Genomic DNA, 17682 nt, shown 5'->3' with positions numbered 1-17682 from the left:
CCTGTCTTTTTTCTTAATCCAACAGCGATAGGGACAGTTTGAATGTTTTTAAGGGAGGGTCTCAGAACCTCAGAAATTAGACACTGAATTTATGTGGGGACGGATGGTTTTGTGTGTCAGACAGTGGATTTGTGAGAAACTGTAGAACAGAATATTTGTGAGCGTGTTTGTTTACATAATTTATACATGAATCACAGGAACAGGGAGCTGAGATAGCAGTACAGAGTTTATTAACTCTGCTCAGTGTTTCTATATTGCAGCAGCACTGTAAACAAAAACACAATATCAATCTCAGTCTTCCTCCTTTCAAAACTCCAACACACCAAGCTGCTTACAGTCTAACAAACAGCTGTGGGACTCTGTGATGTTTAGTCAGACATCTGCAGGTACATTGGAGTGTCACATAATGTCCATTTCTACACCTGCGTCCCACATCCCTCCATCTTTCTCTCTCCTGCTTCTCTGAGGCTGGCCTCAATACAGGCTTAAGGAGGCAGAGTAGAGTGAGGACGATGCTTATTGTCTCAGGACTGAGTGGCTGTTTCTTTATGTTCCAGTTTAGGTGTGAGAACAAAAAAACATATGATATCAGATGTTGTGGGAAGTCTTTTAAGATATGTCAGATTTGCATTCGCTGTATTACCAAAACAATGTTTCATCTCTACCCTTTTATTGAAAGACAATGTTTATATTATTTTACTTGAGTAGGTCACATTTTCCCTTTGTGCATATATATTTGCATTGTTTTCATGAATGTAGTTAGACGATAAAGCTGTCCTTGGTCCCTCACATATACACGTGTATGATTGTGTGTTGGTGTCCGTGGTCATGTCTCTGCAGCATTTGCATGTTTGCTTCATTAGTCAGTGTCAGAGGAAGTGTTGTTTGTCCTGGCACTTGGACTGGCACTGTGGAAGTGTTGGTTGGCAGCTATGACTCAGCGTTACAGCATTAGGGAAGGAAGGAGCGAGAGACTGCCAGAGAGAAGAGGAGGTGGTTTGGTTTGAGCCTGATGCCGAAGTGTGCCACTACACTGGACTAGATATCATGGCTTCTGATGACCCTGCGGCCTCTACAATTTGTTGTCAGAGCACCTGTTTGCTTGGCCTATCATATAATGAGCTCCTGACTGAAAAGGATGGTTGCAAAAAAAAGAGATAACTGATAGGAAAAGGGGGATAGATGGTGGGAACACAAGCTGTGTGTGAAACGGCTGAGAGGCAAAGTGGAGCCTGTGACGGAGCAGGATTTTGGTGCTCGGGGGCAGTAGTGGAAAGTGTTGTTTACCTTGAGAGGGTGGGAGGAGCAGATGTTAGCAACAGAGAGGCGTAGAGAGGAAGACAGCAGTAGAGGGGAGGGTTGACCTTGGCAAAGGTCAGAGACACCTGCCTCCTGCCTCAGATTGTCACCCAAGCAGCCACTGCTCTCACATCAAGCTGAAGGACTGACTGTGAGGAGGCAGTTGCCACGGCAACCGCTCTGGTTGCCATGGAGATTGTTATGTGTGAAAGATCAGTCAGTAGGACACAGACAGAGGGGTCTTGTCCGAATCGCATTGTGGCTTATGCGATGGAGAACCGTTGAGCCTCCATAGATTTATTGATTGACACAAATAAAAGACATCAAATCTGAGAGAACATTCAGGAAGACTGTTTTCTGTCTGCAGGGATAATGTATTCACATAATCACATTTGTGTACATACTGCAATGACCTGCTGACTACCTGCTCATGATTTCCAGAGCAGATGTATGGAAAACAATGCATATAATGATGCTGTGTTACAGTAGCATATCAACACATACAATCTAAATGCAAGCACACTCTTTTGGGGTATTGAACATTATGTTCTCATCTGAGACAGAGAAGAGGCATGATTCATAATTGATTTTCTCACTCTTTAGTGAATAAAGCCAGACTTACTCATATGTGAATCACAGAAATGTTTTTTTTTCAATGAAAATTGAACCTTAAGTACAACTTGAACAATTCTGAAGGTTAAACAAACCTGTCTGTAACCCTTTATGCTTTTTTATTTGCAACTGCTGTACAAGGTTCTCACTATCTCTGTCCTCCCCCCCTAGTTCAAGAGGATGTTGAACAGGGAGCTGTCCCATTTGTCAGAGATGAGTCGCTCAGGGAACCAGGTGTCAGAATACATCTCCACTACCTTTCTAGGTAAATCAAACCCACCAGACATTTGTGTCCATCCAGTATAGCATGTACCCTTATAGCTTTGACCCAAGGTCAAGCACAATCCTCCATAAGTCTCCATCCTGGCTGACCTTTGACCGTTGATCTTTCCTAGATAAGCAGAACGAGGTGGAGATCCCATCCCCGACCTTGAGGGAGCGAGAGAAGCCCATGTGTCACATCAGCGGTGTGAAGAAGCTCACGCACAGTTCCAGCCTTTCCAACTCCACCATGCCTCGCTTCGGCGTGAAGACTGAACACGAGGATGCATTAGCCAGGGTAAATAGATGGAAAAGCGACCTATCAAAAGACAGGCACAATGTATTTCCTGTCACCTTGCTCCACCCATCCACCCATCCAACTTTCCATCTATACATCCAATAGCTTTGCTGCTCATCAACCTAACACAAACTGCTGGAAAGTTGTGCTGATGCACGCCATTGTTGTCCGTTGTGCCCTCAGGAGCTGAACGACTTGAACAAGTGGGGCCTTAATATCTTTCGTGTGGCAGAATTCTCTAATAACCGACCCCTCAGCTGCACAATGTTTGCCATCTTCCAGGTGAGTGAGAGAAACCAGGCTTTAACAACAGATTATATAGTAGCCTATAACATGTATCTTCATTTATCTGTGACCATGACCCCCCTGTGGACTTTCCTCACTGCAGGAAAGAGATCTATTGAAGACCTTTCGGATCCCAGTGGACACATTTGTCACCTATGTAATGACCCTGGAGGACCACTACCATGCCAATGTGGCTTACCACAACAGCCTCCATGCTGCAGATGTCACTCAGTCAACTCATGTACTGCTTTCCACACCAGCTCTAGATGTAAATAACTCTACTGGCTTTCCAATGACAACACCAAATGCACGGATAGCCTTGCGTGCACATACTTCTATAAATACTAGGCCTAAAAGAAAACAGTCATGCTGCAGTTCTGATTGTTTTTGTCTCTTCTCTGTCAACGCTCTCTGACAGGCGGTGTTCACTGATCTAGAGATTCTAGCTGCGTTATTTGCCGCTGCCATCCACGATGTGGATCATCCAGGAGTGTCCAACCAATTCCTCATAAACACCAGTGAGTCTAAATGCGATTAAGAAACATACTCGTATTAGAATAAAATTACTAAATACTAGTTATGTACATTTTTGATGGATTATATTAAAACAATCAAATAATTTGAGTGAAATAATAATTAATTTAAACATACTTATCTGGCCTCATGATTATTTTATGTATTAAATGTAATTTCATTTTTTTTATGTTTGTCTTGACTGCTGTCATTATAATTTAGAATGAGAAAAACTTATTTTACATTTATTATTTTTTGTTGTTTTTGGATGGATGAGTTTGTTGTGTGAATTGTGGCTTTTCAGCTGTTCTAAATGGAGAAGCACGTCTCTGGATTAATCTGCAGCCTGCTAATCTTTTCATTCTTCATTTTCAACTCTTCATTTATGACATTATACAGTTGCCGCCAGTTTCTGGTGATGAGAGCATTCTGATGTTGTCGACGGAGTGATGCAGTTACTGTTTGTGTCTTTGTGGCTCACGTGTTGTATTGTGCCTCCCTCAGACTCAGAGTTGGCCCTCATGTATAATGATGAGTCTGTGTTGGAGAATCATCACCTAGCTGTGGGCTTCAAGCTGCTTCACGAGGACAACTGTGACATCTTTCAAAACCTCAGCAAGAGGCAGAGACAGAGCCTGAGGAAACTCGTCATCGATATGGTGATTGTCGTCCACACACTTATTCTGTATGACGGAGATATCACTTGATGAAAATATAATCTGGCACATTTAGGGAAATGTCTTCTTTGTGTGTGAAATTTGGTGCAGCTTGATTGAATTTAAAGGGACTGTTAGGCCTTGACGTTGGTATGTGCACGTCTGAGTGCCACTCTAATGTATTCATATCAATCTCCCCTCTCTCCAGGTTTTGGCAACAGATATGTCAAAACACATGAGTTTGTTGGCAGATCTCAAGACGATGGTGGAAACCAAGAAGGTGACGAGTTCTGGAGTACTGCTGCTCGACCACTACACTGATCGGATACAGGTGAGATGAATTCAATTTTGACGGTTAGCAAATGTTCTGAGTCAGTTCCAAAGCACTGAAATGGTATGTGCAGCTAATTCAGGGTGCTATAAAAGCAAAAAGGGTTTTTAGGAAATCTTGGCAGTAAGGTTCTGGAGTTAGAGTGACAGGATCGGTTTGGAACCCATCTCAGGGTTAGGGTTAGAGGTTAGGGTAATTTATGTTTCTGTGTGGCTCCTGTGGCATCTTTGTTGGATGCAGCTTGTGTGTGGGTGACACGACCTTGTCATAATTTATGTGCCCCTCGTCAAAATGTCATGCTATGGCTACACAGGGTACATACAAACCAGAAGAAGCTGTATCTTAATGGATCAGGTGAACTGTTTGGAGATTACAAGAGGTTAAACAATGCTGGATCTCATTAAACCCTCTGTTACAAATCCTCCTATGCTCTAATTGTTCTTCTTATGCCCTTGGATATTTTTGTGCAACAAGTCTGTCAAAGTTCCCCAACCAATAGAATGCCAAGTGTAGTGATGATGAATGGAATTGCTCCGGCCTTGTTTTGGTTACTATTGTTGTTGGTATTGTTTCCATAAGAAACAGGGTGGTCTCTGCTTTGTTTTTATAGTTGCTAGCAACAGTGTTCCCATAACAATCCTAAATGAGATCCTTGATTTAGACGCTCCATGTTGTCCAGCGATGAGCTTGACTGGTCAGGTCTGTACGAGTTAGTCTTTAGTCTAGTCTTTAGCCTAGCGCATAGCCCGGTTCTCAAAGACATAGAAATAACAAACCCACATGAGGGTGAAGCAGTTTCATTGGTAATCACCTTGCATTCTATTGGTTGGGGATATTTTGACAGACTTGTTGCACAAATGAATCCAAATTGAGAGTACACGTTCAGCGTGCACACTAGAAGCAGTGTGAGACAAACTTAAAGGTCCAGTGTGTAAGATTTAGATGAAATGGAACTATTGGCAGAAATTTAATGTAGAATAATCCTCATGATGTTTTCACTAGTTCGTTTCATCTAAATTTTATGAATTGTAGTTTTCTTTACCACAGATAAGGACCTTTATATTCAAATATTTATATTTACATCGAGGGGACCCTTTCTATGGAGGCTACCATGTTTTTTTACATTAGTCCAGACTGGACAAACTAAACACTATTTGAGTTTTTATTACAATTAAAGGCTACCACAGTTTCTTTTCCACGAGAGGGTGAGGTGAGGGGTGTTCAGCTGCAACATGCAGTTTCAACACTAGATATCACAAAATTCTACACACTGTACCTTTAAGAAAGTAATGTTGCTTTTTGAAAATGACAAACACACAACATCAAACTTAGTGACAAGATTTTTGAGAGGAAACTGAAAGAACGAGCAAGAGTGGAGGGGAGGGAGGCTAAGCCTCTTAATTTTAGAGACAGAAGCTTGGACAGCGTAACGCAAATAATCCATGTGCATTTCTGCATTCAGGGTGGTGTATGTTTACAATGATGCTTATACAGCAGTGTGTGTGTTTTGCAGGTGTTGAGGAACATGGTGCACTGTGCTGACCTGAGCAATCCTACGAAGCCCCTGGCTGTGTATCGACAATGGACGGAGAGAATCATGGAAGAGTTCTTCAGGCAGGGAGATAAGGAGAGGGAGCGAGGGATGGAGATCAGTCCCATGTGCGATAAACACACAGCATCTGTGGAAAAGAGCCAGGTGAATGATCCGCACTGAAACACACATGGTAACGATTCTGCACACAACAGGATAACTGTTAATGCCGAATGTGGGGCGATAACTGCAGCGCAGAGTGATCTGTCATCTCTGATCACAGCAGTCACCCTCATACATTTTAATGGAGATATGCAGCAGGTGAAAATGACACCACTGTGCTATAGCTGATATGTCAGTTATACTCTTCTTCTCATGTTTCAGGTGGGATTCATCGACTACATTGTCCACCCGCTGTGGGAGACATGGGGCGACCTGGTGCACCCTGACGCCCAGGACATCTTGGACACTCTGGAGGACAACAGGGACTGGTATCAGAGCACTATCCCACAAAGCCCCTCGCCCCCTCCTGTTGGCCAGGACAAGGATCTGAACGCCTGCATGGACAAATTTCAGTTTGAGCTCACCCTCGAAGACAGCTCTCAGAGAGATCAGGGAGACGAGGGTGACAAATCCACACCAAACCACGTGGTGCAGGTCAGTCAGGGAGAGGAGGAGGATAAAAAAGAAGAAGAGGAAGATACAATGGCTGAGGGGGAAATTGAGGACATAATAGAAGAAGAAGACGAGGTGGCAATGGATGAAGAGGAGGTGGAGGAGGAGGAGCTGAAGGCTCATCTGGAGGTGAGATCGGAAAAGGAGAGACTTTCTGACACAAGTCCTGTAGAGGAAGAGGAGGATTCTTCTTCACAAGCTGAAGATACATGAGTTCTACTCCTGTATCTCCCTCCTCACTTGCACACATTAACTTGTTCATCCTTCCCATGGCCAAACCAAGAACAAATAAGACTGCAATGACAATACAGACCTTTAAATATATTTTTCAAAAAGGGAAAAAAATAAAAATTGCTTAAAGAGAAGTTAATTACACAGCAACTGTAGATTTGGAGCGGTGACAAGTCCTTCGGCTGATTTTCACGATGAACTTTGGACTAAGGGGAATTTAGAGGAGCATTAATGAAGGACGACTGAAGATGGCGTAGCACTCTGGGACTGGAAATGCACACACATAAACACACATGAAGTGACACACGCACATGAGATACAAGAGCAGGAGTTACAAAGAACACACCAATGCAATGTGTGAGTGCCTGCACCGTCATGTGGGACAGTGTAGTCAATATGTACACACACTTGACTGTATGTTTGTATGTGTGCATTTACATGAGGGACACTGATCAGTAAAGAATCTCTTTGGAAAAAGCCATCTCTTAACGAAGTATTAACTAGTGTTCAGTCAGTATTAGTAATTCATGTTTGTTAGAATCTCCTCAGAAAAGCTACAGTCCAAGTGACTTTTTTTCCATTTCTGTCGGAAAGAAAAAATAAGAGTATCCATAGAGTTGGAGGAGGACGAGGAGAGAGGAAGAAAAAAAATTGAAGGAAAGGAAGATGCTGCGACGAAGGGGCCACCGGGTCCCATACCCCTTTTCCCTTTACGAGGAGAGTGCTACTGGTGCAAGATGGCTCTGTGCCTTTCTGAAACACCAGCTTCCTGATTGGAGCTGTCGTGAAGCAATGCATTGTGGGACAGGAGTGTCTGATTTTGTTATCATTTTTGATTGTCTCTCGTTCAAGATCTCTCTTTATTGTTCATGGTATCGTGGTGTGTATCTCACACGTACAGTTTCTGTGGTGATATGTTTTACGCTGTAAGTCTTCCTTTTGTTGCTCTTCTGGTGATACAATAACTCAGAATTCTAGATGCAGAGCAATCACTACCATCATCACCACAGCCACCAGTGGACTCTTTCCAGCTTATGGTTCTTTCTTATTAGAATGATTTCTTTTTTACTTTCTGAGAATAAGCCATGAGATGCTTCGAAGCATAAGTTTTGCCTATTTTCTATTTAACACTTGCTTAATATGTTGAAGGGATACGGAATTATTTCATCAGCAGGACAACTCGCTCATCCCACATCCTACTTGCACTTGTGCGTTCACGTCTCCTCATACTCAACAGTTCTCGCCAAAGTAAAGGATGAGAAACATCGGTGCGTGGAGTGATTTGAAGGAACGCAGAAGGCAGAATGTCAGGGAAAGAAGGGTGACACAGCCAAAAGGAGGTCTGAAAGTCCCTCATCATCCTTGTTTGATGCTTTTTTGCCTTAATGTCAGATGCAGGATTCATACCTGCGAGTATGTAGATTTATAAGATATATAATAGATATCCCAGTATATTTATATCACGTCTGTATGCTTATTTCTGTGAGTATCAGTGTGTCTATACACGATGTATCCAGCATTGCATTTGGAGGGGATAGGGAAACATTGCTGCCAATTAGTCGTTATGTTGTTTCTGTGTTTGGACCAACACAAAGAATGTGTTGGGTTTGTTTTTTTATCTGGATGTTAAAATGACGACTTTATCGCTACCTGAGAGCGTGCAGAGAAAATTAGCAATTTGGAGTTTTACAGGTGATGAGAATGAATATGGATGTCCTTTTGTTGGAATCTGACCAGATGGTCATTTGCTGACGTGATGGAGTTAAGGCTTGTGTGAGTCTGTTTGCGTGGCTGGTTGTGTGTTTGGTCATGAGTAAGCAGGAAAGAGGTGGCAGGAAGCTAAAGGTGTTGTCATATGTGTTGTGCGCATTCACTCCCTGACATCGGCACATCGTCGAGCGGTGTTTATAGGGTCCGATCAGCACAGATTAAATAAGTCACAGTCTGTTTAGGTGTTTGTTTTCTCACAGGGTAATATTATTAATAATTATTATTAAGAACATGAGTGTGGTTCTTTAGTAGGTAAGAGCAAGTTCCTGCAGGTCAGAAACTGAGCTTATCTGAAGACACCACAGCTCGGTGCAACAGTAGCCTGTGTGTTTGACCTGCTCTGTCGCAGGATGGAGCAGAGCTGCGGGGCCACCACACAGGCTTTCTACTGGTGGAATGGGAATCCAGGATTACTCTTGCAGTCACTTATAATAAAAAAAAAAGATTCCTGTATGCATCAGCCTTTTACTTTTAATGATGTTGCTTTGTTTTTGTGGCTTCTTGTTCTGTCATAAGCTATAAAAACATTAATATTTAATTGCCATACAAACACGATACTGTAGCAATTGTTTCTTATTAAGAAAATTATTCAATTGATTGATTGCTGCCATTCTTTTTAAATGATGAAAAGAAAACCATGGGAAGTGTTTTCTTTAAACAGTTTGCGTACAGTTTATTTTTATATCATTCTGGTGGATGGTCTGGAAAATGAATCACGTGTTGATGACGATAATAGCTATAAGCATTACCACTCTTGTACATAATGTAATATTGGATTGTAAATTATAAATTTATCCAAGTCCTAATGATTGAAAAATAACCACTTGAGGTTGTTGAGTGAAACACTGAAGCACTGCAGGCCACATCCTCACGTTTTCATTCGTTCTATTTTTGCTCACTTGTTCCAACATTCTGTCACTTTTTTTAAATTGTGCACATATATTGTTAAAAATTGAATCCCTTTGTACCAGCACTTTATTTCGTCAGGTTTTGAGGCAGACAGTGTGTGGGTTTGGTCATTGGCACAGTCACTTGTTGATTCTCTCCCATTGGGCCAAAACACAAACCCTCATTGTGCAGTAAGTCAATGTTGACCCCTCTCTAGAGGCATAATCAAACAAACTAGTCATTCTCTCCTTAATGTCCACGTGAGATTGAACTTATTTGTCTGATAAAGTCAAACGAAGGCCGATGTAGTCACATACGATGTGACGTGTTCAAAGAAAAATAAATGTGTCCTTATTTGACTCGGCCATTTCTAGGACTTCACCTCTGTTTCTTAGTAACTTTAATTACTAGCCTGAGAGCCTCAATGTTCGTCCCATGGTGGCCTAACTAGCTGGTTCCCATCAGGGCTTCTGTCAGCTTACTTTGTCGCAGACTGACTCCCTCTGAGAATAAATCTCTGGGCTTTAATTCATGTGTTTGTTCACAAATAAGAGCGATTATTCAAGGGAAAAAAACAACATGAAATGATTGTAATATTTGTAAATGATCTTGCTGTAATGTGTAAAATGTGTCCAAGTTATTTTTTATTATATTATTTTTATGAAAGTTTTTTTCCTCTTGACAGAGCTGAGGTGTCATTTTGTGAATAAATGCATTTAATAAGCAAACATCTATATATAAAACTATTATAGTATATCAGTATATTTTTCTTTTATTTCACTGTTCAGTACTGTAAAGTGTGTTAAAAATACAAATAAAGTAAGATTTTTATATTAAATGCAACACCATTGTCATGTTTTCTGCTTTTACAGTTTGTCAGCATTTTACTTTATTGTTTGTGTGTATTATTTTCATTAATAGTATTCATTCAATAGTCCAGGGGCTTCTGACTGTACCAAAGTGTATTATTATCTAGATGTTATAGGCAACCCCGCTTGGTCCTTATGGGCTTTTCAAGTCCCAGCTGGTTTTTAGTTTTAATCCTCTGTTGGGTACACATGCACACAAACTATTGTGAGATGGATAAAAACATATATGACCGCGTTAATGTTAGATTATTCTCACAGAACATATATGTCTGATTGTTAAAAAAAAGAGTATCCTTAAATGAGGTACTGTGCAAAAGTGTTAAGATTCATATCCATCACATAGTGCCATGTGGGACTCCTGCACAACAATGACCCCAAATATATAATCTATGTTTATGACTTCTTGTTCTGGAGGCAGATCGTGTGGCCTTCACAGAGCCCCGGTTTCAACATGATGGAGTCAGTTTGGGATTTAACGAAGAGACAATGAAACAGCCGAAATACACAGAAGAAGACCAAGATGACTGGAGCAGCCAACCTGCAAATATGAACTTAATTTAGGTTTTTCCTGTTTGACTGTATTTTGCACTGTGTTAAACGATTAATTAAAATAATTCATGCTATTATTATTGAAACGCACCGTCCTTCTACTTGTGCACAGACCTGCACATTTGATGAATAACTTTCAAATGTCACATCTCTATTTAGAAGTTGTTATTAAATATTGATATTACTCACAGTGTGTAAATAGTTCAGGCTCTGACACGAGATGGCTGCATCCTCACCTGCACCCACAATCCTCCACTTCAGACAGGTGCCACCGCTCTCCGCCAATCACGAGCGCGAAACCAACCGTCGTCCAATCAGAGTGAAACAAGACGGAGCAGGGGGGGCTGGGGGATGTACGCATGCGCGTTGTCGTTCCGGAAGTCGACGCAGGTCAAGATTAGCCGTTAGCTTGTCCTCTCAAGGAAGAACCGCTGTCCGCGTCCCTTTCCGCCTCGTTTAACCCGGCGCGCTCACGGTATTGTTGCGTTTGCTTTAACAACATACGTGTGGTTTTTATTTTGCTGGTGTGTTTGTGTTTTGCACGGAGATATAGTTTTGGCGGAAGTTAACATTCACCCGTTAGCTCTTTGCCAAACGGAGTCATCGCCTTCTGTCAAGCAAGCTGGCGACTAATGTAGATGTTTAGGTTTGTCACTGAGTCTTTCTTGGATTTATCTACAGCATGGTTGTTGTTTACAGGCGGTTCCAGTGCATCTCGCTAACATCTGACCCAGTGTGGACCATCAGGATGTCCTGTCACGTCTACCATCACCTCCTCCTGTTGTTGTTGAGTGTCGGGGTCTCTGCGGTGGAAGTGCTAAGCCCTCGGGGTGTCTCTCTATCAAGTAAGCGTTGATAAAATCCACGAGGAAACTCCACAGTTGTATGTTGAACATTTGGTTCCCTTGGACAAATTAGATCTTCTAGGTTCATCAGAGACAGAGAGCCTTTTTTGAGCCTGTGTGCTGTTGGTGTTAGGCCAAACATTATTCTTTCATTAAGTATTTTAATGCAGCTTGTAACTGAATAATTCCAAGTCTGGCCAAATAAGTGTTTGCAGTTTAGATTGTTATCATTTAGACAACGTGATCATAGGCAATACTATTGTTTCTGATGTGTGGGTCTTTGGCCATTAGCCTATGTCTAATATCCTTTTTTAAAACATGGAAGCTACACTTGTACCTGAAAATAAATCTGTGGGACTTATCCTGACAACTCTGAATTATTTTAATATCACTTTCTGGTGGATGGTTACTAAACCAGGATTGTATTTAGTTCCTCTTGCTTCTAAAATGAACACAAGGTGTAATATCCCGGGGGATGCCCACGCTTTATTATTCATCTGTATATCTGATGAAAGCATAATCTCTGCTCTCTACAGTTTTGGAGCTGTCATGACATTTACCTTTTTCCTTTGTTCTCTCTCCGCGACAGAACGGCAGTTCTATGAAGAGGGCAAACCGTTTACTTGCCTGGATGGCTCCCGCACTATTCCCTTTGACAGAGTGAATGATGACTACTGTGACTGCCGGGACGGCTCAGATGAGCCAGGTTCGTACATCCTGCATCCTGGAGATACTCTTGGACTTCAGTATACTGAATTAAACAAAACAATGATTCATAAATGTAATGGTGGTCTTTTTTGTCAGTATCATTTACTAAGCTCCTTTGTATATTTGCTATCGCATTTAATTGCAGGCACTGCTGCTTGTCCCAACGGCAGCTTCCACTGCACCAATGCAGGTTTCAGACCGGCCTTCATCCCCTCCTCCCGCATTAACGACGGCATCTGTGGTATGAGTTTTAAGCTGTGCAGACTAGTTCCTTTTCAAGTTTTTTTTGTGGTCAGGATAATTTGTAATTTCTGTGATTTCTCTCCAGACTGTTGTGACACAACAGACGAGTATAACAGCGGTGCTGCCTGTCAAAACACCTGCAGGTGGGGATGCTTTTGGATTTATATCTAAAAACTTCTTTGTGCATGTTCCATACATTAAGTATCCAGATAATGTGAAATGGTTTGTTTGTGTTGATGAAAATGTGTTTAACGTGTAATTTGCAGGGAGCAGGGGCGCAAAGAGAGGGAGAGCCTGCAGAAGATGGCAGAGATCGCCAAGGAGGGTTTTTTGCTTAAACAACAACTAATCCAAGAGGCCAAGAGGGGCATAGAGGAGAAGAAGGTGTGGGGGGAAAAAAAACATTGGGGGTATTTGTTAAGATCCAGAGCTCTGAAACACAGATTATTGCAGTGTCGAAATATTTAAAGACTAAATACTGAAGACATTTGAAGGTGTCTACACTTACTAATTTATATTTATCTGTCTCACCTCTGTTTTGCTTATTAGGCAAAGAAAAACCGTAGTTATGACAGTATTATGTTGAGCACATCCTACTTTTATTCAGAATGGGTCTGGTTCTCATTAAGACACTAGATGCATCTGAAATCTGCGAGTAAGAAACAAATACTGGGTTTATTTTAGAGTATCAAAATATGTAGCATCTGATAAGATGCAGTTATTCTTTACTGTTGCCATTGTGAGATGTCTTGAATCAATTATTATCTCTATTATAGATGCCAATGTTTCATAAGTTATATTTTCCAGGTATTCCATAGATCTTACTTAAATTTGTCTTAACAGGCCAAACTTGTTGAAGTCGAGGTCAGGAAGAAGGAACTGGAAGAGAAGGTTGAGGCTCTGAGAACTGTAAAGGAGACTGCAGAGCAGCCAGAGAAAGAAGCTAAAGAGCGCCATCTGAAGGCATGGGAAGGTAAATGAAGATGTTAAAGTACATCATCTACTGTTTGCCCTGAATATCACGTTACAGATAGTATTGTCTATTTATCTTCTTTTTTTTTTTGTCATTTAGTTGCTTGAATGCTACAGATACTTATTTTAGAAATTATCTGATGAAAGAACTTCTTGCCAGAACAAAAAACACATCTATAGAAGCACATGTGTGATAAGAGTCACTGATAACAATTTATATTTGTTTCAGATCAAAAAGCTCTCATTCGTATGGAGAAGGACAAGGCAAGAATAGTTACCGTATTTCTTGAACTGGATGATGATGCTGATGGCTTGTGAGTATTAGTGACCCCCAGAGTTATTAGCATCCATAATGAGCGAAGAGTCATAGTGAGGCTAACAGAAACAACATGAAGTTGTGCATAGAAGACAAGACATCATTTCAAAATCTGTTACCCTTTTATTGTAATTTGTCTTGTTCATCTCAGAGATCCTTATGTGTTCTGAGCAAAAATGGATTATGGCTCCATGCAAAGTTGGCTTTTCTTATCTACCCTTGAGTTGACTAACATAGTGAATTATTTACTTTTGTTTCTCAGCATCTCAGTGACTGAGCTTCTTTCCCATCCTGAGCTCAATCCAGATTCAGACGGTTCCTTCACCGAAGCAGAGGCTCAGGTAAATGTTTTCCTCTTGTGGTGTTCCAAAAAACCCTGCTGTTCCAGTGTGCTCATTAAATATAAGTACAAATTGAGAAGCTGAACAGATTCAAATGTGAGTTTTGTTTTTGGTTTGTTTAGGGATTATTGGGAGGAGTGCAAAGTGTGGACACAGTAGCATTTGAGGCTGTTTGGAATAACATCAAAGAAAAATACATATCAGAGGTAACAACATGGTAACAATTTCAGTACACTCATGTGTGAAAGCCTCTGCTCCACTAATGTGTGATTCTTTTGCCATCAGGCCTCCACAGACACACCAGCACCATTGGAGACTCCACAGGAGGAGATTAGGGAGCCAGTCTCCGACAACGACTCTGAGCAGTACCCTGAAGACGAGATCCCAGAGGATGAAGAGGATGAGGATGAAGAGGACGAGGATGATGACACAGATGATGCAGACTACAAGGTAAACCCCCCGACTCTCTATCAAACTTGTACTGGATGACGCCAAGTTCGTTTCAGTGAGTCATTTTCATCTGTGTTTGATATGCAGACCCCTCCTACAGTGGCGACTCCAGAAAAGAAGGATGACGACGATGAGGGCACTATGCCACCCTACGACCAAGAAACGCAAAACCTTATTGATGGTAAGTGAATGACTCAAGAAGTGCTCATCTCTGAGTGAGTGAGTCATGCAGTAAAATACCAGGGGAAAAAATAGAGATGTGATTTTGAATGTTAATCTGCCATCATAAAAACCCATTTTATCATTCTGGTCAAATAAATAAATGCTTATCTGGAAAACAATGGGATTTATTGAACAGCTATATTGCCTTTATATGAATGATGGTCGGTTGCTTTTTTAATACAAAAGCATTTATTCTGGGTATCTGATTTGCAGCTGCTCAGAAAGCCAGGGATGACTTTGATGAGGCTGAGAGAGCTCTCCGGGAAGTGGATGATCAGATCAAGTGAGTTACCATCCTGGATGTGTTTGAGCTTCTTTCCCAATAATGCAATCAGAGTTTGTTACTCAAACTGTCAACAGCAATAGTGGGTTCTTTTGTTGATCAGTGTGTTTAATATTGAAAGTCAGTAAAATACAAAAAAGATTACCTTTTGGATTTACTTTTGTTTTCCAGGAACATTGAAAAGGAAATTTCCTTTGACTTTGGACCCAGTGCTGAATTTGCCTATCTCTACAACCAGTGTTATGAGTTGTCTACTAGCGAGTATGTGCACACTAGCTCTTTATGCAGTCATTATTCTGTAAGTTCCTACTTCTGAAGGTCTAAGTTCATCATTTGCCTTCAGGTACATCTACAGGCTCTGTCCGTTCAACAGAGTATCCCAGAAGCCCAAGTATGGTGGATCTGAAACTAACTTAGGGTAAGATGTTGTTTCTTCTTGTTTCTGTTGTTTCTTTCCTTTTGCAGTATTTTTGAGACACTTGACTGAACTTTTGTTTCTGTAGAACGTGGGGAAAATGGGCAGGTCCTGAAGATAACATATATTCTAAGATGAAGTATGAACACGGAACCGGATGCTGGCAAGGCCCTAACAGGTCCACCACGGTGAGTCTCAGCCAGCCAGACCTGACACGGTCTTTTCTGTGCTTGATTTTACTCCCAGATTTCTGTTTCTCATCTGACAACAAACAAGTCTTTGATCTTCGTCCTTTTAGGTTAAGTTAACATGTGGAAAGGAGACAGTTGTGACATCCACCTCAGAGCCCAGTCGCTGTGAGTACCTAATGGAGTTCATCAGCCCTGCCATCTGCCAAGAGCCGCATGAGCGCGATGAGCACGATGAGCTCTAGGTCAATATGGTATGTGAGTAAATCTAACTTTTTTTGGTTCTTGCCAAACCTCTAAGACATAGCATCATACCATATTGTACAGCGCACATATGAATTTCTGCAGGGGAACCTGTCCATCTCCTATAGGATTTCAAATGAGTCATGTTTCTGTGCATAAATATACAGTACTTGGTTAACAATAAACTTATCTCAAGCAAACTACCTAACTCAAGCACAAATGAAAATAAGTGACAGTCAGATCTGCATGATGTGAAGCATTTTGGTGCAAAGGAAACTCCTTGTGCTTCACTTTAGAAGAAGAGCAGGACAGCAGCAGGAGCAAGGTAATGGCTACTTCATTTGAGTTCATTGTAGTTAAGACAAGAGGATTAAGAATGAATTAATGGGAAGAATTTGAAACAATGCTTTGGGTCAGGAAACTGTTAACAATATTGTGACATATTCGTTGCCTTACTGGTGCCGTCTTGCATCCATCTGTTACTGCAGAAACCTGATCCACAATTGACTCTAATGCATTGATCTAATCCAGTATCTTACAATATATATCATGTACCATATAAATTCCCTTTCTACTGATCCCACCATTACCCTGGCTATAGGCTGTGTTTAGTGGTGTGTCTATTGATATATTCCTGTCAGACTCAACCCTGATACTCTACAAATTATATATCACAAGTAGCTTCCTGTGAAATAACAAGGATTCTAAAAAGACTACTGTAACCCTAACCCTATGTTTTAAAAATGATGTTTTAGCTGATTCTCTTCTAATGGCTTGTTGGAATTATGGTGAATTTGAACAAAGCAGATCTTAATGACAATGATAGTGAGGATGACTGAAGGCCTTTTGAACAAGTTTAAATTGTAGAGGTTTCATTCAGAGTACAGATAAAGCACATTATCTTAACCCAAAATATCACAAGAAGTGGATCCATAACTGTTGTAAATGCATATTCTTCACATAATAAACCCTTAGAGATAAACTGTTCTTCCTTGACTGCAAAGTCATGACTTAAGCAAACGAGCCACTGAAATGATCACGTGTGCTTCCTTGTTTGCAGGTTGTTCCTGAGGGACCACACCGTGCTGTGAGCGGCATCACCTTGTTAGTTAACAGTTAAGAACAAATGATGGAAATTCCACATGGTCATCTACACTTCAATCTTCCAGTACATGTTTTGTTGATTTTCCAATTAGTTAAATGTGATGTCATTCCATTATTTTGAAATAAACAGCTTTTTATCAATTCCAAACATTTTTGACCATTTGTAATTCATCAGAGCCTATAGTCATTGATATGACTCATCTCTCCATCACTGCTGGCTTTCGAACTTGGTATATACAGTTTTATATAGTGGTAGCAGTAATGATTAAATACACTTTCAAAATATGAAAGCTGGTAAATAAAATGTTAGAAGTTTTTTCTCACTCGTTTAAAAGCAGTTACTTAATCCTTTGTTCATTCTGTCTTACACCCAAAAACTTAGTACAGCACTTTGTCTGCATTAATTTAAATAATATGAAATATGTACCCACTTCAAAAGACATGTTAGATAACTAACTAACGTGCATAACACAGACACGTGTCTAATATGTACACCATATACACCAGCCCGAATAAATTAGTATGCATAATGGTTAAATTACTTTTTTATATATATGGTCAAAGCATAATAGTATTGATTTTTG

The 17682-nt window shown here is 40.8% G+C and overlaps 2 protein-coding genes across 6 annotated transcripts in view; both read left to right on the top strand.

Moving 5' to 3' along the window:
• pde4a (phosphodiesterase 4A, cAMP-specific) overlaps nt 1–10193 on the top strand; it is a 40201-nt gene extending 30008 nt beyond the window's left edge. For all 4 annotated transcript variants that reach the window (XM_020094602.2, XM_020094603.2, XM_020094605.2 and 1 more), the window contains 9 exons: nt 2083–2176; nt 2307–2470; nt 2654–2752; nt 2859–3023; nt 3174–3273; nt 3773–3927; nt 4133–4255; nt 5769–5951; nt 6171–10193. In XM_020094602.2, coding sequence (XP_019950161.1) covers nt 2083–2176; nt 2307–2470; nt 2654–2752; nt 2859–3023; nt 3174–3273; nt 3773–3927; nt 4133–4255; nt 5769–5951; nt 6171–6674 — 1587 coding nt within the window. In that variant the 3' untranslated portion in view covers nt 6675–10193. The remainder of the gene's footprint in view (nt 1–2082; nt 2177–2306; nt 2471–2653; nt 2753–2858; nt 3024–3173; nt 3274–3772; nt 3928–4132; nt 4256–5768; nt 5952–6170) is intronic.
• An 896-nt stretch (nt 10194–11089) lies between these two features.
• On the top strand, nt 11090–17246 carry prkcsh (PRKCSH beta subunit of glucosidase II). Of its 2 annotated transcripts, none has more exons than XM_020094606.2 (18): nt 11090–11243; nt 11468–11613; nt 12203–12319; nt 12467–12562; nt 12650–12707; nt 12831–12948; nt 13408–13537; nt 13766–13850; nt 14115–14193; nt 14316–14399; nt 14479–14643; nt 14731–14824; nt 15079–15148; nt 15320–15409; nt 15492–15566; nt 15652–15751; nt 15862–16005; nt 17055–17246. In XM_020094606.2, exons 2-17 carry the CDS (start codon nt 11517–11519, stop codon nt 15994–15996), a joined length of 1593 nt encoding a protein of 530 aa, XP_019950165.2. In that variant the 5' UTR covers nt 11090–11243; nt 11468–11516; the 3' UTR covers nt 15997–16005; nt 17055–17246. The 2 variants fall into 2 exon arrangements, with proteins under 2 accessions (XP_019950165.2, XP_019950166.2); XM_020094607.2 differs by having other exon boundaries at nt 11097–11243; nt 15862–16009.
• The last annotated feature ends 436 nt before the right edge of the window (nt 17247–17682 follow it).

Source organism: Paralichthys olivaceus, chromosome 5, assembly GCF_024713975.1.
Source record: "Paralichthys olivaceus isolate ysfri-2021 chromosome 5, ASM2471397v2, whole genome shotgun sequence".
In the NCBI taxonomy this organism is placed as follows: Eukaryota; Metazoa; Chordata; class Actinopteri; order Pleuronectiformes; family Paralichthyidae; genus Paralichthys; species Paralichthys olivaceus.
Note: the sequence above shows the minus strand (reverse complement) of the source record. Positions and strands in the feature narration are given on the sequence as shown.

Bases quoted from the DNA above. Each gene is read 5' to 3' on its own strand.
- prkcsh (XM_020094606.2), top strand. From the start codon at position 11,517: ATGTCCTGTCACGTCTACCATCACCTCCTCCTGTTGTTGTTGAGTGTC. The intron at 11,614-12,202 runs GTAAGCGTTGAT...TCTCCGCGACAG, and splicing joins TCGGGGTGTCTCTCTATCAA to AACGGCAGTTCTATGAAGAG. The intron at 12,320-12,466 runs GTTCGTACATCC...ATTTAATTGCAG, and splicing joins GGACGGCTCAGATGAGCCAG to GCACTGCTGCTTGTCCCAAC.